The 24,210-nt window shown below is 34.2% G+C and overlaps 1 protein-coding gene across 1 annotated transcript; it reads left to right on the top strand.

Moving 5' to 3' along the window:
* The first annotated feature begins 339 nt into the window (after positions 1–339).
* LOC120075060 (protein FLX-like 3) lies at positions 340–4,843 on the top strand. The gene is made up of 4 exons (XM_039028213.1): positions 340–512; positions 3,438–3,974; positions 4,132–4,274; positions 4,398–4,843. The coding sequence occupies exons 2-4, from the start codon at positions 3,448–3,450 to the stop codon at positions 4,511–4,513; spliced, it is 786 nt and encodes a 261-aa protein (XP_038884141.1). The 5' UTR covers positions 340–512; positions 3,438–3,447; the 3' UTR covers positions 4,514–4,843.
* The last annotated feature ends 19,367 nt before the right edge of the window (positions 4,844–24,210 follow it).

The following is a 24,210-nucleotide window of genomic DNA, read 5'->3' as shown; positions in this document are numbered from 1 at the left end:
AGCACAACGAGAATATGGATATGGAGAAAATATAATATAATAATAATAATAATAATAAAAATATAAAAAAAAACTAAAATTATAAAATTGGATAATAGGAAATTTAATGAAATTTGGAGTGGATTTCTTACTCATAGGTGTGTGATTTTAAAATTCACCAAATGTGACAAAGTGGTAAGTATGACATACACTTACCTGGACATAATAACTACCAAATACATAGAGTTAATATTTATAATGAAAGGATATTTGTGTTTATTTTAAATTTCATGTACAAAAAAAATCCCATTATCTAGAAGAAAAATATCCCAAAAGGGTAAAATGGGCCGAAGAGTCCAATTAGCGGTATAAGCCCCGAGAATACGATGCCAACCGAAACTCTGAAACAATCCGTTGATGATCGACAACTTGCCCTAGGGTTCCCAATTTTCCTCACCTGGTGAACCCCTAAGTCTCTCTTCGTCGGAGATTACACGATTTCGCCCGACTCTGCGCCGCTCCTTTTACTCCTTGTAAGTTACTCTTCTCTCTACTACTTCAGTTTTACTCGCCATTGGATCCGAAAATCTTCGCTTACAGGCTGTCCCCATGGAGAAATGGATTTTACGCCGTTTTCTTCTGAAACCATTGTTTTTCATAGCGACAGGATCTCTTCGTCCTTCGGATGTTTCAAATTTTCGTCTTTCGTTTGTTTCTTTAAACCCCATTAATCGAAGATGGAAGCGCTCTATATTGTTCTATATTTATTTGTGTGTAGCTGTGTATTTACATGTACGCATATGTTTTTAACCTTTATGTGTTGTGTTTTCGATTGCTAAGGCAAAGGTTCTTCTCCGGGTGAGTTTCGTTAAGGTAAGGTAGTCAATCCCTCCTCTTATACCCTGTATTGTAAATTTTTTCCGGGAAATTTGCGTCCGGGACTAGTTATTAGATCATTTCCACTGTTGAATTCAAAGGCTATCAGAATTTTGTGAGTATGATACAAACATCTAGGCGTTCGGTTGAGTTCACATATTTGCTTTCCTGCCATCGAGAGTGGAAGATACCTTTCCGCTGAATGACCCTTTTCTAAGCTTAAGCACTAGACCTGGACTTCACAACTATGGGAACAACAGCATGGATGAAAATGTTCGATGAATTGAAACTATATGGGAAAAGAAGCGCCGGAAATGAAATGGGTATCGAACAAGACAAGACGATCTTGGCAATGAGGCATGTGGCTGGGGTGTGGGGATAATATAGAGCTGGGTGCTACTACTTTGGACAATCTAAGAACTGCATGATTAGCTTTCAAGGCATGCAGATAATTCTTTTAAATATGGTGTTCCTCAAATAGTGGGCACCCAATGAGGTTTCATAATATACAAGACGAGGAGAGAGGAATTTCCTTTTAGGCTTTGCCCGATCAATTTATTTATATCTAGATAGCAAGATATAAAGGAAGTTTTGAGAGCTTCCTACCTCTCCTATTTCTCAAAGAGAGAACCATAATTCACAAGATAAAAGATAATATGGTAAAACAATGAAAGAAACTTATGTACCCCCTTGCAAATAACAAACTCTCTTTCTTCCCTCTAGCTCACATGCCACCTATCTTCCCCATCTTCCTACATACAAACCCTTGTGATTGGGGGTTTATCATTACTTGCCCCCTGATGAGCCACCTTGTCCTCAAGGTGAAAATCTTGAAATTGGGATTGAATGGTGGACATAATCTCCCATGTGGCATCTGCCTGTGGCATGAGCCCAATGAATCAACACCTCCAATTCACTTCCCATAGAAGGAGATTTTACTACCCCAAAAATTCTAGCGGCTGATAGAGTAATGATAGATGAGAAGTTAAACCTGGAGGTATAGGAAAAGTAGGCAAATTCTGGCGTACACATGAAACACTAGATGAATCTTTACTGTGCCACAGACCTAATTTAGTTGTAGTCTGAAAAGGGCCAATGAAACATGGAACTAACTTGGGATGCTTATGTTGGAAAACTGAGAGTTGCCGATACGATCTTAATTTAAGATAGTCCCAATCATCGACCTCAAAATTCACATCCCGCCGTTTCTTATTGGTTATATCCGCCATTTGTTGTCAAGTTTGCAGCAAGTCGCCTTCAAAGTATGCAAACGTTGCATCTCTGTTGGGGAGTTGAACATCAACCTGAGCGACTACAAATGAATCAGCTTGGTAGGGAAATGACGGGGTGGTGGCTGCCTATAAACCACTTCAAAAGGGGTAGGTAGTCTTAGTAGATGAAGGATAAACGGTCTTGTAGCTTAACTCCACCCGAGGAAGCCACTTGTTCCACTTTGATGGGGACTACAATAACAAATTCTCTCTTCCCTCCCGCTCACGTGCCACCTAACTTCCCCATCTTCTTGCGTACATAGACCTTAGTGATTGGGAGCTTATCATTTCCCTTCTTGTTATTTACTCTTCACAATTTGTTGAAATTGATTGTATTATGCATATTTAAGAGGGTGCGTGGGGTAAGGAGTGGAATAGTGAGGAGTAAGGAGTTATGAAGTCTAGGGAGTTGTGAACTCCTGTGGCCCACAATTTAAGGAGTTGATAAGATATAAAATTGATGTTTTCTTTAGTAGTGGGACCCACCAACTTCTTGGGCCAAACAAGGAGTGGAGTTCACAGTCTCCTACTTCTCAACTCCTTGGGCCAAACACACCCCAAGTGTTCTTTTGAAGGCCTCTAGGATGATTGCTTAGCTGTTTATTGTAGTTTTCTGTTACTAATAAAAAAACACAAATCCTCCCTTCCTGCAGTTTGACAGATCATAGGTCTCCATGTTGAGATGTTGTCAAGTGGATTAATCAATCTTCTTGGGTTGATTTTAGTTCCCATTGATATTGATATATCAATGTAGGCTGTTGAGTTCTCTTCATGAGGTGAAAGAAGGATGTTTATTGACAATTTCCCATCATTCTGTTAGTCATATATTAAATACTAAGGTTGATATTCATCTGGCTGTGGACCATTGCATAAGGCCTTGGATTATAAGATTAGGTTCCCATTTGTTTTCTATGAATAACAAAGATGCTTGAGACCTTGGTGTTCATGTTAGAGATATTTATTGTGCCAAGTAGAATTCTTTTCTAGAGAAAAAAGCATTCTTATTATTAAGACAGCAAAGTTCAGTGGAGTGGGGATTAGGGGTGACATATTCAATGTCCATTTAGTGATTGAACTTCCCTGTTGTTGTGGCGTGATATGAAGCTTCTCTTAAGCCTAGTGGACTTAATTTGGCATGCATGGATTTTCAGAAGTGCCAGGATAACTTAGAACGTCCAGAAGCTTTTACTACACTAGGTTCTCTATTGTGGGCAAAGAAGATAATACTTCCTTACTTGACATTTGAGTTCAGCTTGGTTTAAATGAAAAATGTTCTTCCACCCTTAGGTAATTGTTACATCGTTTCTGCAGGACTTTTAGTATGGCAGGAAGAAATCGCTCATCACGCCACATTGATGGTTACCGAGTTTCCCGTGATGTCCCTAGATCCTACATAGAACGAGTGCCAGCACCCCTGCCTATTCATCCTGCAGCTTTGGAGGAGGAACTTGAATTGCAACGTAGGGAAATGCAGAGAATTATTTCTGATAACCGCATGGTGATTGATGATAATACACTACTTCAAAGGGAGTTATCAGCTGCAAAAGAAGAAATTCACAGATTGAACCAGGCTATACCCAAAATCCTGTCTGAGAAAGAATCACAATCCAGGGAGTTGCTTGAAAGAGGTTTGAAGTTAGAAGCTGAGCTTCGTGCTTCTGAGCCTTTGAAGTCTGAGGTTCTGCAATTAAGAGCTGAGATTCAGAAATTGAATACTTTGAGGAAGGATTTGTCTGCTCAAGTCCAAGGCCTCACCAAGGATGTTACTCGATTGCAAGCTGAAAATCAGCAGCTAAATTCTATGAGAGCTGATATGGATGGATTGCACAAGGAGCTTATTGAGGCCAGGTTTGAAATGGAAATTTTAATTGATTGGTGTTGGATCCTAGTCTATGTTTTGTTCTTTTTCTAGTTAGGATTTGGCACTAGGACAGGTCAAGATAACTTCAAGACCACATTAATTAGTCTATTCCATGATTGAATTGATCGTGCACAATGTTTTTAGGAGGGCTTATGAATATGAAAAGAAAGCCAATGAAGAACAAATTGAACAAAAGCAAGCGATGGAGAAGAACCTTGTTTCAATGGCTCGTGAAATAGAGAAACTGCGAGCAGAGAAGCTCAACATAGAGAGAGCACGGGGATTAGGTTATTTCTTTCTCTAATTTTTCTTTCCTTTTCCTTTAACGAAATTATTATCAACATGTGGACATCTGCTTTCTTGCAACAACGGTAGCTAGTTGGTTTTAAGCTTCTATTATACATTTTTAGGTGCCGAGAGTTATGGGATCTTGAACAGAAGTCCTGAAATGAGATATGCAGGTGGTACATATGGTAATAGCTATGGTAGTTCTTGGGCACCATATGAGAAGCGTACCCGACGTTAAGTTTCAACCTTTCTCTTAGATGTCCTTCATTGGAGTTCAATATCTGGCTTAACATCTTTACTTTTCTTGGAGAAGCTGCTTTAGAGAATTACCATGATCATGGTGTGAATTATCAACTAGTTAAGATTTGTAACTGTAGTACATTTTACTCTATGTGACTAAAGTTCTGCTTTCATTGCATTATAAATGAGTTACTTTTATGCAAGTTTAATTCAGAATAGAGTGTTGGCTGGGGAAAAAGTCTCCGACGTTTTTCAACTAATCATTAAAAAAAGAAAGAAAAAAAAAAGCTCCTATGAGATCGCTACTCTGCAGAATTAGCAGAACAAATGGTGGTGTAGAAGTTTGATTCTCGTGACAAGTATTGTGATGAAAATATATTTTGGGGGACGTTCTGTGCTTCTCATTACTATATTCAGTTTTTCCAAAGTATAGGCTTGTATTGAGGGATCCAGCTCCTTGGCTTATGGAGAAGCTTTATGTTGTGTTGGTTTCATGAGTTATCTGATTGCGTTGAGCATAACAAGTACTCTTTCGTAAGATGTTTTCATCACATACCCATGTGAGTGAGTTGCTTGACAATGGTAGGCGAGAGTTGCTTGACAATATGTCATGTTTTGAGAGGTGCAGTTGTTGGAGATAAGAACCCTATATTGGTGACGAGAGTCTTAGAGGGATCCTGTTGTGTTGGAACGATAGATATAAGAAGCCTATTCAGACATTTTCCTATACATGCTTCCATAAGTTTCTACTCTAGTAATTTTTTATTATTTTCGTTGGATATTAAACAGAGTTTCTAAAGTCCTAATTTGATCAGTAGGTTAAATACTCTCTATCAATTTTGACGATTCTCATGTCATGACAAATTACTTTTATACCTCAACCGACTAAACTGCTTGAAGTAGTCACTACAGAAGAAGACCTATCTAAAAGTGCTTGAGGGAGAGAAATTTGTGATAAGGTCTCCAATTTTTAACCCCTGACCTGTCCAACTCGTGAACGACGGAAGATATTAAGCCTGCGACCAAGATGATTTGCTATGCATTTTTTTTATTCACGATGTCACATCTGCTAAGTAGAGTCAGAGACCTGGAGCAGTAGATCAGGATCGGTAAGGATGCTATTTAGAATACGGTTTTTGCACAAAAAGTTGAGAGATGGGGGGTGGTTGTCTGTTGTCTTCACTCTGTGGCCACGTTAAAATTGAAAACCTTGCATTCAATTTGGAAGTTTGCAATCTTAGGAGCATGTTGCTAAATTAAGTTGCAGATTGAGGAAGCACTGCAGCTAAATCGAATATTAGTTGGAGTGTTTCAATTGTGTTTGTAATCATCTCTCTATTCTTGTATGATTCTCTTTTTTCATCTAATTTTGTTCGATCTGTATATCAAAGTCGATGAGCTTTCTGCACTTGTTGAAATATCTTTACTTATTGTGATTATTTCTTCAAATTGACTTAAAGCATTTATTTGAATTGGCGTTTTAAGTGCGTATGAATACTTTTTATCCACTTAAAACTACTTTTTTAAGCATTTAAAGAGTCATTCGAAACAGAATTTCAGTCTTCAACTTGAGCCGAGTGCTTATCCATTTAAACCTGAAGTATGATTGAATTTGGTACAAATTTTCCCACTTGAATTCTATCCCTCGATCGAATACTCGGGATATTGTAAAAATGTAAGGTATTGCTATTTGAAATAGCTATAGATATGTTCTCAACTACTCATCATCAATTGATTCTAGTGGGTTTTTTTCCAGGTATTTTGTAATCTTTAAAGACAAACAGAGAGTATTTACAAACAAGATGTGTTCCCGTCAAAACATGGACCCAAATTCCTTTGTTTTAATTGACAAGTTTTTTTAAATTGGCTCATGCTTGGGATAACTACATGGTCTCTTAGAGCCTAATTTCGTTATTATCTAGATTGCCTGTGTCAACTCCAACTCATCTTAATTTTATCATTTTGCCTATAAGGGAATGTCTTATATTTGATACAATAAAAGATCATAAAAGATAAGAGAGTAGATCTTGCACTTCTCCATAATTACCATTTCTTTTTTTAAAATGTTCCAATTTTTCTTATGTAACCTCATTTTCGATCAAAATTTTCCTTGTATAACTACATACAAAAACTTCCACCACGTACAAAAATATTCCTGCAAATCAGTCCTCTTCATTCTTGTGGCAATATTGCTTTGTTTAGGCACCTTTATCTTTGGCAATATTGGTCAGGTGGAATCATTTGTGGTTACGTTTGTCATGGTTTTGAATCAAAGGAGCCACCTCGAAACTGCAGAGGCAAAGCGACTGGGTTTTTTACATGTAAGATTTTGTGTAGAATGAGTATTTTTCCCTCTATTTGTGGTAGGATATAGACATCTTGAACTTCAGCTTCCTGGTGTCTTCAGTGGTCACAATCGTAGTCGTAATCGAAATTAAGATTATTGAGATGGAAGCTAAAGTGAACCCCATTTTAATTTTCTTAATGTAGTTGGAAGCTCGAGTTTAGAACACAAAATTTGAGAGAGTTGACAAGTAGTATTTGTGTTATTGAGTATTACCTTCTATTGGGAGGGAGTTTCCATTTGATTGAGGGTTTGTTTCTTTAGGTGTGAAATATGCATATATATTATACGTACCTTACATATAGACATACGATACAAGTTTGTATTATAAATACTTTTGATATATACATGTGATCTATGAATATAGTATAAATACATGTCCGATATTTGTGAAATTATCTTCTGTATGATATGTAAAATGAGTACATATTATGTAACAATTATAATACACTATCAATTTTAAGCCTAGAAGTTTATGGTATGTGATATTTAACATTGACGGTTATGAATAAGGGGGAAAAAAGGAAATAATGCAAGGGAGAGATTGGAACAATTAGGAGATGTAACCACACAAATTATGTAAAAGAAATATGGTTTAATGAGATTAAAAAAAAGGACCAAAAATGTTGAATTGTGTAATAATGATGGAACAGTTAGGAGATGTAATCACAAATTGCGTGAGTTGAGTGGAGTTGAAGTACTTTTATATCTAATTCAATTGTACGGGTTTTAAGTTTCTTCAACTCAAATAATTTTTGTCAAATAATTAATTGAACTCAAACATTAATTAGATTGATAATTATATTTCAATTTATATTATGTAAGGTTATTTTCAATGCGTTTAAAACTTATTTTTAAGAGTTGTTGGCATGGTTTAAAATTTACATGGAGGCCTTGAAATTTCAGTTGGGGAGCCCCTCATTTGAGAAAATTTTGAGAATTTCGATTCTCCTCATGACAAAATTTTGAGAAATTTTGATATTTCAAAAAAAAATTTGATTTTCTTAATTAACTACGTTAGCTCAGTTCAAGTTTTTTAGTAGTATGACTACATTCAATTCAATAATTACACATGTCAATGTCATTTTCAATAAAAGATTAAGCTTATCCGTGTTATTTTTCCTAATTTCTAACTTTTCTCAATTTTAACTTAATTTTCTACTCAAAACTTTCATTTATAAAGAAATTAGATTTGAAAAAACCACAAAAAAAATAACATATATTTATTTTTAATCTCATTCAAACCTTTTTAATTAAATTTTCACATCATTTCACCTTTAAATTGAATTGATGTGAGTTTTTTTCTTCAACCATCCAAACCTTTTATAATTTTCACATCACTTCCCTTCAAAATATTCCTTAACGTAACATTATTTTGTAATTATTTTTCATTTCTTTTTAAAATTTTTGCTCTCGTATCAATATTTACACAAACATTTATAATAAAAATCTAAATGTTGTTTTATTTTATAGAAATTATGATTAAAAATAGTTAATTATAATCTAACTTAGCCACAATCAAAGTTTCATTAAATACATTATAATAATTTTCATCAATTTTCATGATTTTTTCGTAATTTTCATCAATATCGATATTTTCATAAATCCGACACCTCTATATTTTCATCAATATTGATATTTTGAATATTGGTTGTTGGAGAATAAATAATAAAAAAAAAATCATGAAATCAAATAAAAAAAAAAATATGTATGTATGATTGTATCTAAAGTAAAAAGGAAAAAAAAAAAGTACTTTTTAAAATTAATAATAGGTTTTGGTTATTTTGGGTGAACTTATGAACCAAACCAACCCCTATAGTTTTCATTTATTTGAATCCTACGTAACTCAAACCATACGGGTTGGATTGAGATGATTAAGTTCTTTGGGTCATCAAATTTTCTTTAAGACTCCTAATTTAACCTAATCAAAATGGAGATTTTTTTTAAGAAAAACAAGAATTATAATAAATGGATTACACAATTCCTGTACATGAAAATGCATACCAAGAATAATGTCTATAATTCAAAATAGCATAATAAAGAACATGAAAAGAATGAAAATCTGGTAAGAAAAATACCTTAATTAATCCTGAAAGTCTAAAGGTATAAATATTAATAAAGATGAACATTTGTGAAATATATTTTTAAAGTAGGAAACAGATATACATATTTATATTGATATTTTCTTTCAAGAAGTTTAACAATATTGGTAGACAGATAGATTCAGACCTTTAATTTTTAGGCTATGCATATGCCTTAAAAACAGTTGAAATGAGATGACCTTTTATATTTGATTTTATGAGTGTTAGACATGTACTTATAATTTGGTGTATGTATTGCTTATATGATACATTCATTCGAGTGTAGATGTCTATTGAGATTAATAGGTAATATTAATAAAATACAACTCTTTAAGATATGGCACGATTCTACATATAATCTGTCGAGTTCAATAGATACAGTCGATATCAATGGGTTGTGATTATTCAGGTGGAGACGGTTATATATTGAATTGGTACATTTTTTCACTTACGGAGTGAGTAATATGTATAATATTTATAAAAAAAAAAAAACGAATTTGTTTTCAATCTTAGAAAATAAGATCATACAATCCAAGTTTAGAGCAAAGAATACAATATTAAGCAGGTAAAAACATTGAAGGTAAAATAAATTTAAAAGCATCAAACTAATGTAATATTCAATTATTGATGAAATGCATTTATAAATAATTACGTGTTTGTCTACAATCTTAAAAATTGATTTCATGCTATTCAAGTTCCAAAACAAGAATAACAAATTTTTAGAGACAAAACTTTGAAAGTAAAATCAATTTTAAAATATCAAACTTATGCAATCTATCACTTACGGTGAGATGCAGGTATAAAAAAAACATTGTTTGTTTGCAATTTTAAAAAACGATTTCACACGATTCAAGTTTAGAGGAAAAAGAAATAAAAACTTGATAAAGATATAATTGACAATGAGAGGAGTAGCACATCTAATTGTTTTAAAAAAATGGAGAAAAGTAAGAGATTTAAGAAAGAAGAACAAATAAATTAAGTTACTTTTATACATGGATTTTAATTTTCTTATGACATCAAATCTATTTATATTTCACATTGATATTGGATATAATTAAAATTTATGAGGCTTATGGTTATAGCATAAATAATTTAATTTATGAGTCCATTTTTATTCTGCTTATTACATATTAGTTTTAGAAAATAAAACATTTATACATGTTATATCGTAAATTTATATATTAAAATTTTTTATTTAGACAATTAAATGGAAATTTTTCATCGATAGAAAAAATATCAAACTATTTATAGAAATAACAAAAAAATACTGATAGATATTGATAAACTTTTATCAACGTCTATCACATAGTATCAATGATAGACTTAGTTTCTATCAGTTTCTATTATTAATAGACTTCTATCAGCCTCTATCAACCTTAATGAAAGAAAATTAAATTTTGTTGTTTTGGATAAATAGTTTCTCTTATTTTTTCTATTTTTGAAAATTATCCCAAATATCAAATTTAAGACCTCAAATTAAAATTTTGATATTTTCACATGTATCATACGTGTTCATTGCTAGTATCACTAAACTAAACACTACTGTGATTGGACAAGAGTGACGAGGAAATTAAACAATTAATGAAGAAGAAATTTCAAAGTCAAACTAAAAAGGTTTCTAATTAAATGGGATTTTAAATTCTAAATTAGAGGTTTGATTGAGAATGACGAATTTGATAGAAAAGTCTTCTCACAAGAATTCAAATATGCAAAGAACATAAAATTCTGACTATTTTTTTTTTTTTGGTGTTTTTGAAATATAGGAAAAAAAATCTAAAATATTATAAATATAGACTGTGATATTATAATTTCAATAGTTTTGTCATTTAAAATAATTTTCTCCATTTAAGATTTTTTTTTTCTTTTTCTTTCTTTCTTTTTTTTTTTTTTTAAGACTATTTTAGATAAGAATATTTTATCAAATATATATTGTTTTAGAGAAAATAAATGTATAATTACTTAGGACTGAGAATTTGAATAAATACTTTAAGAAATTCGAATCACAGACCTCATGGTTACTAACACATTTATATATCAACTGAGTTATGTTCATTTTGGCTTTGCTTCACTTTTTTTAATTATTATTATTAATATATAACTTATATAATTTTTTTGGTCGAGTAACAATATCTTTGACATTTTTCAATTTATTTTACAATTTTTTTTTTTCGCAAACCATCTTTTACAACTTTTGCTCCCTCATTTGACACTACTATTAAAATTATTATACTAATCTATTCAATTTTAAAAATGAATTTTCTATTTGTTAAATTTTTAATTTTGATTGGTAATTATTTATTATTTAATTTTTTTAAATAAAACTTTTTATTAAGACTTAATGATATTTTATATAATGAACGTTGATCTAATAAAATTATATAGTACTATTTAGTTGACGATTTTATTTTATTAATTGTTTTTCTATTTTTTAATATTAAATAAAGAGTTAAAATAATAATAATAATAATAATAACTAATTATTTTCTCAAAAAAATAAACTAAATAAATTTTGTTATTGATTATTATTATTTTAATTAAAATATATATATTAGCATATTAAACAATATTGATAGATTACTCATTTTGATTCTAAATTTGTAGTAAATAACATTAAAGAAATATAAATTCTTATAAAGAGAACATGTTTTTATCTCTGTTAAACTATGCTATTGAAAAATAAATTTAGTCTAAAATTATGCTTTTTCAAAAAATCAAATAAATCATAATTTCAGGTATAAAATTCAAATTTTTTTTTATATTAATTCATATGTTATCAAACAATAGAATCAACCTAGTGCATTATTTATTTATATTTTGAGTTAATTTAAAATATAAAATATGAATATTTTTTAGAAGAAAAAAGCGTGTGTTATTTAAGGTAAATTTTGAAAACATTTATTTTATTTTTTAGACAAAGATTCGACCTCTATTTAATTCTATCATGTCCTTACTTTGATCTAAAAAAAATTAACAAAGAACACCAAATACGTGCAATATGTTCTTTTTCTTAAAAACATTTGAATTTGTAAACAGAGTTGCTTTTAAATACATTTTGTTGGATAATTTAAAAGATGTTATTTTTTTTCTATTTTTTATTTATCTTTTTTTTTACGTTAGTTAATGGAGAGAATAAATTTGTTTTCCTCTCCCTTTCTAAGGAAGGTTTTCGATTACATGAGAAAGGTTAGGAGGTTTCTGTATGTTTTAATTGTCTTCTTTTCTCAAATAGAGAAATATTGAAAATTACAGATATACAGAGACTTTGATATTCCAAAAATAATACGATTCCAAAAGGATTTTGTGAGTTACAAATCTAAAGAAATTTGTAAGATCCTCGAGAGTAGAGTGTCAAAATACTCAATATAAGTGGGGGCACAACTTCTTTACGGACATCATTCAATAATGCACTCAACCCAAAGTTTTCTCAAAACGCTTTTAACTTCTCATAAATTTTGTTTGTTAATTGTTTGGCTTAGAATTTCTGGACAACCTACTTTATTATACTATTTTTCCAACACATTTCACTAGGGTGTACATAATCCAGGTTGGACCGGGTTGGAAGATTTTTGTGGACATGAACCCTATTAGTTCTTTTTTGGAGGGTCAAGTCAACCCAACCCAACCCAACTCAAAATTTTCGGGTGGGGTCGGATTGGGTCACTGATTCTTTTTTTTATTTAAAAATTTTTAATATATATATATATATTCGGGTTGGGTCGGGTTGACTCGACCCTGAAATAAGGTAACCCCAGACCCAGCCCGAATTTAATATTTTTTAANCTATTAGTTCTTTTTTGGAGGGTCAAGTCAACCCAACCCAACCCAACCCAAAATTTCTGGATTGGGCCGGGTTGGGTCACCAGTTCTGTTTTTTTTTTTTTTTAATTTGCCTGTTTTTTCCGTTACTTCTTTAATCATTCTCTTCTCATTGTCTATTGAAGGATTTGATTTTTGTGGATCAATAACCCTTCATATTTTAAAAAGTGAACTAATTCTAAATATATTATATCAAATCAATTAATAAAAATTTAATAATAAAAAACATGTAATCGTTGTGAAATTTTAGCGTTGACATTAAAATACAACCACCATAAATTCAATTCAAAAGAAACTTACTCAAATAATTCAATTCAAATGTTCAAGTTCAAAGTCTCTACTCAAAGACACAAAGTTCAATAATAATCATTCCAAATTCAATAAAAAAGTCCAAATTTAATAATAACTATTGGTTTGTTACATAAAATTCCACTATAAAGAAATTTCAGTGAATACAAGATAAAAGTTTTTATTCAAAAACATTGGAAGTGAAGGAATTAATTAAAGTAATCCAAACTGTTTTTAGTATGAGGTGAAGATTTTAACCTTCAATCTGACGAGAAGGTGTAGGTGTTTTAACCACAGAGTTTGGTCGTGTTGTAAATAAGCATCAAAGTTCCAACTAAAGGTTTAAGCAAACAAGATAGATATGATATTTTAAGAATCATAAAACCATCTAAAAAAAGTTCTGCATTTTATAATAGCAATGTTGGAAGAAGATATATGTGGATAAATGTAACCCAAAAAAAACAAAAGGAATAAATCGACATTGAAAGTAAATGAAGAAAGGTGAGAAAGAAAACCACTGAGGCTACCATAGAGAAGCTACGACCGCTACATTTTATGTTTCTTCTTAGAAGACTTTTATCAAACACTATATGGGTACCATAAAATGAGCTTCTCAAATTCCTCAAAGAACCATCCACTTCTTTATCTGATCAAACACACAATTATTTCTTCTTCAGCAATTTTTTCACCACAAAAATCAAACCGATTTCTGAGAAATTCAAATTGAGACTAAGGAACCAAATATCATAATTTGTAAAGGCAAAAAGAAATGACATCTCAAAATTTGGAGCAGTAGGCGAGGCGAGGCAAGGTAGAGACCGAATCTGACGAGACGGAGACCGGATCTGATTTGACGAGGCGATGGAAGCTGTGAGAGGAGCAATCAACTGGCGATGGCGATGAGAGTGGCAAGGGGAGCGGTGAGAGGAGTGGCGTCCGGCGATTCGATCGGCAGTCGATGGCGAGGGAGCGGCGCGGCGACTGCGAGGGTTTCAAGTTGCGTTAGGGACAGGGAGCGACGATTCTGATTCGATCGGCATTTTAACTTTTATTTATTTATTTATATATATATATTCGGGTCGGGTCGGGTTGACCCGACCATGAAATGGGTTAACCCGAGACCCAACCCGAATTTAATATTTTTTAACATTTTTAACTCAACCCAACCCAAAATAAAATCTAACCCAACCCAACCCCTGTCTCTTATACACATCTAGATGTGTATAAGAGACAGACCCAACCTTTACGGCTTGGGTTAGGTAGTCCGGATTGGTCGGGTTACTGGATTTTCTAAACGCCCCTACATTTCACCAATTATTTTTGCAAAATTTTACAAAATAATAAAAGGGAAAAAACATAATCAGTGTGATAATGTGACAAAGTGAGCATCTTGTTATCAGTATTATAAAATTCATAATAATTAGTGGTATAAAATAAACAAAGCTGACTCTTCCACCAAAAAATAATAATAATATTAATATTAATAACAAAGCTGACATAAATAAATAAATCGAATTTAAATGGGCAAATCTTGGCCAGACCTCACGAGAGGATGCACGTGCAGCTTTCCCAATAAGATCTTTTATTTTCTTTATTAGTTAATTATTGTAAAAATTAAGAGGAAAGAAGAAGAAAGAAGAAAAAAAGGATCTTGTCCCAGTTTAGACAAATTGCATATTTTTTAATGTGTCCAACCATACGATTAATTTATTATTAATGTCTTTTTTCCTTGAAAATAAATATTAATGTTTGAACTTTGGATTTATGTGGAAAGAGCCGCCTCACGTGATTGGTCGACATAATTGATTTTTCTCCTCAATTTATTCATTTAAGCCACATTTACTAATCTATATAAGTGGGTGTAATTGTAATGAAATTCTATTATAAATCAATCATAATGGGTCATAATTATAAATACAATTAGATTGTTTTTATAACGTTTATCTAAAATTATGAAATTTGTATTACCATTACCTTTACCTTTACCTTTGACGGTCAAATGAATAATAGTAACGGCAACGGTAATAATAACAACAAATGTGTTAAAATTCATAATTTTTCCTTTAAAAATAATAACAATAATGGTAATGGCAATAGTAGTGGTAACATAAGGATACAATATAATTTTCAAATACAATTGGATTGAGCACCAATGAACTATGCTTTCGAGGAAGCATTGGCACTTAGAAAAACTTCTCAAGTGTTGGGACCATGTGGTTAGAAGTGAAGTACGTGTTTGTCTAGAAAAGAATAGGAAAAGAAAAGTTTGGTCAAGTATTTGGAGAAAAAGGTTGGGAAACAAGAGATAGAAACATAATAGGTTGAAGTCATAATTTTGTCTAAGTGTTCAAATTATGCTTTGAACCAATATTTGCCATGAAAATGAAGGATAATAAACTGGCTAAGTATTGGGAGATACAGTGATTGTCTAGTCCAAGAAAGATGAAGGAATTTGGACTAAGTATGGGATGAGCCACCCTAGAGTTGGAAACATAATTGAAATTGTAGGAGCCTTGGACGCATGCTTTGACAACAATAGGTTCACTTGAACGCATGTTGGGGCAAGAACCATTATGGGATGTCTAACACTAGGTGAACACATAGGGGAAGAAATGGTTAAGTGTTGGACAATCATGTGTTGAACTATGCACAACTAAGTGAGGAAATTAGGGTTGGAACATAGCAAGGGGTAGTAAACACACAAGAGGTCCAGACTGGAAATTTGGCTAAGTGTTGGACAACACGTGACACAATAAGTGGTAGAACCCTAAAGTTTGCAGGTTGGGCGCCTAGGAGGTATAGTGGATGTATAGAAGGCTATGTGAATGTCATTTTAGGCATATGAAGAGAAAGATTAAAGAATGAGACAACCATTTAGGAAGAAGTTGCACCAAGGAACCTTAAGAAAGACTGGTGGATGCATACCTTGAAGACAACATGCTTGGATGCATGAGTCAGGATGTGAGGCAATTGGGAAGTCACTTAGGGAAGTATAAACCTCAAAATAATGGTTTTGAATACACAAACATAGAAATGTTGAGGGTCATCCTGGATGCATAATGGAAAGTAGTTGAGGAAACTAGGCATTGGAAGGGTTCATCAAGGTGTAGGGTCAAGTTGATAACAAGGTGAGTTAGGTGGCATAACCAAGTGAAGTCTTAGATGAGCCAAAGAGGAGATGGATGCCTAGGAGACAAAGTTAAGCATGCAAAAATATGGAAATTCCACCTCAAGGAAGAACTATGCGTTAGACACTGTTAGGAAAAGATACATCAAGTCTGAATGCAAGTAATGTTGGGATTGGTGTCCTAATTCTCTCGGAGTCTCGTTGTTTGTAATTATACACATTGTTTTATGAATAAAATAATTGTTATTTCATTCTAGCATTTACTCATGTGCAATAAACAAAGCTCCATGGTTATCTTATGTAAACTTAAGCATATATATGTGATATACAAGTGGATCATGTCTTAAGTGATAACCTAAATAGGTCTGTAGTATAAGGATTAAGGTGGGATACCTGATCCTGGTGACACTACGGATACGACCTGCTTTGTAGAGGTTTGCAAATGTTGTAAACTACTACAGATGGTAGATCCTAACCATTCATGTGGAGACATGTAAGCGAGGGTGTCCTATACAAAGAGTTTGTATAAGCCCGGACTATGAGATGACTAGAATCTGTATATACATCTCACCTAAACGACCATAGGTGACACGACCTCAATCTTGAGTGTTTTGGGAACTCTTGCCTTTGAGGGCGGTCCTTTGATTAGTATAGGTGAGAGTGGCCAGATTGCCAACTCAACATGCCCACCTTTTTGGGGACTGATCTGATCTGGGAGCTGGAAACTCACTTACACAAGATGGAATTCACTCCTTCCCCAAAGCAGGGTAAGTAGATAGATTGCTCCCGTAAGGGTTAATTCTGGGGCTTGAACATAGTGGCCACAGCTTCTCTTTGGAAGAAAGGACTCAGTCATAGTAGGACTATGACTTATGTTCATTAAAGGAATCAGTGGTACTTAAGAAGTTAGATGTAACTATAAGGGCATAACGGTTATTGGCCGAGTTGTACTCATGAGCGATCTATGTAGGGTTGTCACACTATTGATTGCTTAAGATGGACACATAATATATCTGTAGTAAAGAGAGTTCAGCTATCGGTCTTTAGTGGAGTGCCTAGCAGTTAACGGATGGTGGATCCCATAGCTAAAGAGTTTAGTCAGTTATTCACGTACCATTGGAGCTTCGAGCTACAGGTCCATAAGGTCCCTTTGGTAGCTCAATGGATTCAAGTTGAGGATCAGTTCTTTGTGTTGATTTGAAATGTTCAAATTGACAAGAGGTAATTCGATTATATATGATATGATCAGTGTGGTCTATGAGATACATCAAGTGGAGAACTAATGTAAATGAGATTTATATTAAGTTCCATGGAATAGAAAAAGAGCTATGGTTTAAATGTTTTATGAGATGAATTATTAAAACTATAGGTTATAAATATAGTATGATAAGTTGGTTGTAATTTATATTTATAATAATATTAATTATTGGATAATTATCTCTTTTTCTCTAATAACCAATTGAGTGGGAGGTTATTGGTGGTTTCATGGTAACTGTCAGATAAAAGGAAAAATGTTTTCCTAATTTTAGTAAGGTTGAGAAATTGTGAATTTGAGATTTAACACTCTCAGAAATAACTCACGGGAAGTTGTCAAGTAAAGAAGATTTACTAAGCGACAACTTGGATGAGCTAAACGATCGTGGAGTGTTCTTAGGTGATAGACACTCAGCTAAGCGATGAGCTAAACGATCGCATAGATTTTGCTAGACGATCGTATAGCTTTTCCTAAACGATTGGGCATCGACCTATACGATAGGTTCTTCCATCTCCCACTTGCTCAATCGTTTACACAATTGTGATTCTTCTTGTGTTCTGCCTTAAACCAAGTCCACACAGAGCCCACCCTCTGGATTCTCACACCGAGAATACCAAGGTAGCCTTCTTGGTGGTGTCATACTCAACTCGACACTATCGAGGTTCTGTAGAGGCCGTTCGTGTTGTTCGGAGTGTTCGTAACCTAGGCGATCGCTATGTTCGAGTGCGCGATGATCGTGCAGTGTAGCGGTCATGTTGGACGAGCGTTCGTATGTTGCTATGTTGCTGTGATCAAGCGTTCGTGGTCAAGGAGCTTTGTGATGAGTCTGTAAAAGTGTGTTACTTTCACCCTTGATCATTTGTATAACATGCTGTAATTTATATATTTTGTATAACCATATATTTTTGTTTGCGATTGCAATTGTAAAGTTCATATACGATCGTAATTTAGAATGATCTTTCCCCTGCTCATGGAAATCCTCGTCTTCGATTTCCTTTAATTGGTATCAGAGTCAGGTTGTTCTGATATTCCAAATTTCAATTCTGTTTTGAACTTCTTTTACAGTCTTGGTGGGTTTTCTGCATCTGTGTTTAATGGTTAAGTGCATCTGTAGATGGAGTTTATGGATTGTTACGGGTTGAATTTCCTTTGTTTTTGGGCATAATTAACATGTTATCGAGTTTGTAATTTGAAGAGTGAGTTAGTCGAGTCGTTCGTGATGAAGTTTCGAAGCATGAAGATGCGGTTCTCAATGAGGAATAAGACCAAGAGTTGGTCGGATCATGTAGCCCAAGGTAAATGATCATTAGGATTTATCTAAGTGATCATGTAGATTTTTCTTACGATCGTGTAGTATTTACTAAATGATGGGGTAAATCGTTTACTTTATTGCATAGCATTGGTTTCCCGATCGCTTAGACCTGGAGATAGACAATCGTAGTGGGAGCACTTAATGCTCATCGTTTAGTAAAAGGCATGCGCCAAACGATCGTGTAGTTAGCAAGCCTCATCGCTTAGTTACTACCTACATGATCGCGCGATATGCGATACCAAGGCACTCGCTAAGCGATCGTTTAGGCGATGGTGCTTTTTCGCATCGTAATCGTTTAGACGATTGCGTAAGGCTGGCGTTGTGTGAAGCGTGCTAGGCGATCGCGTACCTCGAGCTTCATCACTTAGTAAAAGGTATAGATCGTTGCTAAACGATCATTTAGCTCTGAGAGCGTCGGTAAGCGATAGAGCGAAGCGTTTGTTCTATCGTGTAGATGATCGCGGGAAGTTTAGTACACGATGGTTTCAGATGCGTTGCTTCGCCCAGACGATTCAAGACCCGATTCACCTATCTGATTCGGAGACTCCTTAATTTTGTAATAGTTAGCTTGTACTTTTGTAGATTTAAGGCAATTTTACCCAGTTCATCAACATTTTTTTATTATACATGTGATGTATAATGTTTATATGGAAAAGTGTTTGACATATAGTTTAAAAACTCATCTTAGGTTGTGCAAATTTCACGCATCATGTATTATAAATGTTATAATATTGCATTAAGAAATTATTTGAAAGCATGCACATGCATCATGAAATATAAGAGTTATATTTTGCATGCAGTGAGCATTATCATGCATCATCCTTTTATTATAAGTGTTATAGTCTAAGGGTGAATGGAAGCATGTTGTGCTTGTTTCGTTGTTATTTTGTATAAGCGTTATATAAAAGATAGCAATGAATGACCAATGCATTGAGCATGACACTTAGGTTGTTTATAATCATTATGAATGCCTTGTATGTCTTAGCTTTGCATTGTGGTTTTGTTTGTTTCCGTTTATAAGTATTATAAAGGAAATTAGAACTAAAATCCATAAGAAAGAGTTGTATGCAGACTTAGGGTGAACTCATTTTTTTTTTTAAAGGGTTTTAAAATTGAATTGAGATAGACCAAAGTTCATTGATTCTAAAGATTTTAGTAACTTAGATTAATCTCTTAAAATCGGTTTAATAGGATTAAATTGATTAGCGTAACAGATTAAATTTGTTTTAAATCTATCTATAAGAAACCTTTTGTCAGATTCTATCTAGGCTGGGGTTCTTAAGCTGATGGAAACGGAACACCCCTACCTGAGAACCTACCTAGAAAGGTGAATTAGATAGATTTTCTACAAGCATGTAACGATTGATCAAAGACTCGGTTAAAGAGTTTAATGGATGATGATCAAAAATTGTTTTAACTATCCAAGGTAAAAGTTACTCTTGGACAAACCTAAAAGTCACTTAGTTAAAATCCTTAGCCGTATTTTTTCTGAGTAAATTAAACCCTAGGTTATAAAGTACTCAGTGAGAGGAAGAGATGTAGCTGATATGTCTATGATTCCACTCACGTTTCTCCCTGTATGTTCACGTCGTGAGATTCATGCTTGGCCTCGTGGTGCCCTAGGAGCATCCCCCTTCGGATGGTGTTTGCATGAGTCAATATCAAGGTGGACGGAGAGAGTGTTTATAGTAAGTGGGTGAAGGGTGTGTGTTAACACATCCTATGGTCTCTGTCATTGGTTCACACCATGAGATCATTTCGTACTTCCTCGTGGCGCCCTGGGAGCGTTCCTCTTTGGATGGGTTTTGTGCAGCTGGTCAAAATCAAGGTGAACTCCATAAATAAAAAGGGTCTCTTTAGGCTTTGCCCCAATTGGATTTTTTTCCTTCGGATTGGTTGTTTGGGGCGGATCTCTAAGGCCTAAAATGGCAGGTCACACTTACGGGATATTGTTAAGTAAGTTAATGATCTTTTGACCATATCAATGATGGCTAGTCGTTATAGGAGCAAGAGTTATTCTGGTATTAATGACTTGTTGAGAACTTCTCAATTTAGAGAAGGGATAATTGACCTCCCTTTGGCGGCTTTTATCCTAAACCTTTGAAGTGTCATTGCAAAATCAAATGTCACACGGGGTTCATATTAGTTTTGCTAAAACCTTATTAGATGTTGTTTGTTTTACAATGGGTATTTGCTTAAAACCTAACGTAGGTCAATGTGTTTTTCTTTTCAATAACTCGTTAGTATTTCCGTTTAGTGCTTTTAATATGACTGATTATATACAGTGGAAAGAATTGTGTGAAACGTATTTCGTGGCAAACGACCTCGAATTTTTCATGGTTGAGTAATGTCCTCAAGTCCCGACCCTTGATGCACCGCGAAGTGTTCGCAATGCATATGAGGTGTGGATGAAGGCTAATTCGTTGGCCTGACTTCACATTTTGGCTAACATACCTGATGTTTAGGCCAAAATGGTTGAGCACATGATCATTGCACGTGAGATCATGGACTCGTTGCATGATATGTTTGAACGTCAGTTCTTTCTTTTCGAGCATAAAGGGATGGATGAAGAAACCAGTAGTGTCAGTTCTTCTGACACTGATCCCACTACTCTCCAAAAGATGAGGAAAGACAGTAAATCTAATTTAATGGTCTTGGAGACATATTTGGTAGAGAATGATGATTCTGACTGGATCTTAGATTCGGGTGCTACCAATCATGTCAGTTCCTCTTACCAAGGATTCAATTTCTGGCAAGCGTTGCCATAAGGAGAGATGACTCTACGAGACAGTAGTAGTGAGGTTGTTTCAGCTGTTTCTATAGGCAGGCTGATGTTATTTATTGACAAGAAACGTTATCTATTACTGGATAATGTTTTTGTAGTTCCTCATATTAAGAGGAACTTAATCTCGGTTTCTTGTCTCATTGAACATGGGTACACCGTCTCCTTTTCTGAGAATAAAGTGTTTATTTTCAAGAATGGAATGGAGATTGGTTTTGGTTCAATATAAAGTAACTTATGTGTACTAAGGCCATTAGTCATAAAAGCCTTGTTTAATACTGAAATGTTTAGTACGGCCACAACAGCTAAAAGACCAAAGGTTTCTCCTAAGGAAAACCCCCATCCTTGGCATCTAAGGTTAGGTCACATCAACCTCAATAGGATTGAGAAGTTGGAAAAGTGGACTTCTAAAGAGTTTGGAAGAAAACTTCTTGTCGGTAGTTGAATCATGCCTCGAAGGCAAGATGACCAAACGACCTTTTTACGGTCAGACCTCTATGGTCTGATGAATGTTAGAGCTCGAGGTGGGTATGAATATTTCATCTCTTTCATATATGATTATTCAAGGTATCGCTATCTCTACCTAATGCAACGTAAGTCTGAAGCCCTTGACAAGTTCAAGGAGTATAAGGCTGAAGTTGAAAACTTGTTAGGTAAGAAGATAAAAAAACACTACGATCTGATCTTGGTGGAGAGTATATGAACCTCCAATTCCAGAACTATATGATATAACATGGGATTGCGTCCCAACTCTTGGCCCCAGTTTCACCTCAGCAGAATGGTATATCAGAAAGGAGAAACAAAACCCTGTTAGACATGGTTCGATCTATGATGAGTTATGCTCATCTTCCAGACTCGTTTTGGGGTTTTGTAGTGGAGACTACATGTTATATCCTGAATAATGTTCTCTCGAAAAGTGTCTCTGAAACACCTTTTGAGTTGTGGAGAGGTCGTTTATGCCACTTCCGAATTTGGGGCTATCCGGCACATGTGCTAGCGACTAACCCAATGAAACATAGAAACATTGAGGTTCATCTTGGATGCATAATGGAAAGTATTTGGGGAAACTAGGCATGGGAAGTGTTCATCATGGTGTAGGGTCAAGTTGATAGCAAGGTGAGCTATGTGGCATAACCAGGTGAAGTCTTGGATGAGCCAAAGAGGAGGTGGACGTCTAGGAGACAAAGTTGAGCATGCAAAAATGTAGAAATTCCACCTAAAGGAAGAACTATGCATTAGACACTGTTAGGAAAAGATAAATCAAGTCTGAATGCAAGTAATGTTGGGATTGGTATCCTAATTCTCCCAGAGTCTCGTTGTTTGTAATTATACACATTTTTTTATGAATAAAATTATTGTTATTTCATTCTAGCACTGACTCATATTCAATAAACAAAGCTCCATGATTATCTTATGTAAACTTAAGCATGTATATGTGATATACAAGTGGATCATGCCTTAAGTGATAACCTAAATAGGTCTGTAGTATAAGAATTAAGGTGGGATACCTGATCCTGGTGACACTACGGATACGACCCGCTTTTTAGAGGTTTGCAAGTGTTGTAAACTACTACAGATGGTAGATCCTCACCATTCATGTGGAGATATGCGAGCGGGGGTGTCCTATACAAAGAGTTTATATCAGACCAGACCACGAGATGACTAGACTCTATATATAATGTTGTTGATACTAGAGACTTACAACTCACTTAAATGACCATAGATGACACGACCTCAATCCTGAGTATTTTGGGAACTCCTACCTTTGAAGGCGATCCTTTGATTAATATGGGTGAGAGTGGCCAGATTGCCAACTCAACATGCCTACCTTTTTAGGGACTTGTCTGATCTGAGAGTTGGAAACTCACTTACACAAGATGGAATTCACTCCTTCCCCAAAGCAGGGGTAAGTAGATAGATTGCTCCCTTAAGGGCTGATTATGGGGCTTGAACATAGTGGCCACAGCTTCTCTTTGGAAGAGAGGACTCAGTCATAGTAGGACTATGATTTATGTTTATTAAAGGAATCAGTGGTACTTAAGGAGTTAGATGTAACTATAGGGGCATAACGGTTATTGGTCGAGCTGTACTTACGAGCAATTTGTGAAGGATTGTCGCACTGTTGATTGGTTAAGATGGACACATAATATATCTGTAGTAAGGAGAGTTTAGCTATCGGTCTTTAGTGAAGTGCCTAGCAGTTAACGGATGGTGGATCCCATAGCTAAAGAGTTTAGTCAGTTATTTACGTACCGTTGGAGCTTCGAGCTACAGGTCCATAAGGTCCCTTTGGTAGCTCAATGGATTTAAGTTGAGGATCAGTTCTTGGTGTTGGTTTGAAATGTTCAAATTGACCAGAGGTAATTTGATTATATATGATATGATCAGTATGGTCTATGAGATACATCAAGTAGAGGATTAATGTAAATGAGATTTATATTAAGTGCCATGGAATAGAAAAAGAACTATGGTTTAAATGTTTCATGAGATGAAATATGAAAACTATAGGCTACAAATATAGTATGATAAGTTGGTTGTCATTTATATTTATAATAATATTAATTATTGAATAATTATCTCTTTTTCTCTAATAACCAATTGAGTAGGTAGTTATTGGTGGTTTCATGGTAACCATGAGATAAAAGAAAAAATGTTTTCCTAATTTTAGTAAGGTTGATAAATTGTGAATT

The sequence above is a fragment of the Benincasa hispida genome, chromosome 4 (assembly GCF_009727055.1).
Source record: "Benincasa hispida cultivar B227 chromosome 4, ASM972705v1, whole genome shotgun sequence".
Taxonomy (NCBI): domain Eukaryota; kingdom Viridiplantae; phylum Streptophyta; class Magnoliopsida; order Cucurbitales; family Cucurbitaceae; genus Benincasa; species Benincasa hispida.
The sequence above is the reverse complement of the archived record's forward strand: the minus strand, read 5'-3'. Positions and strand labels throughout refer to the sequence as shown.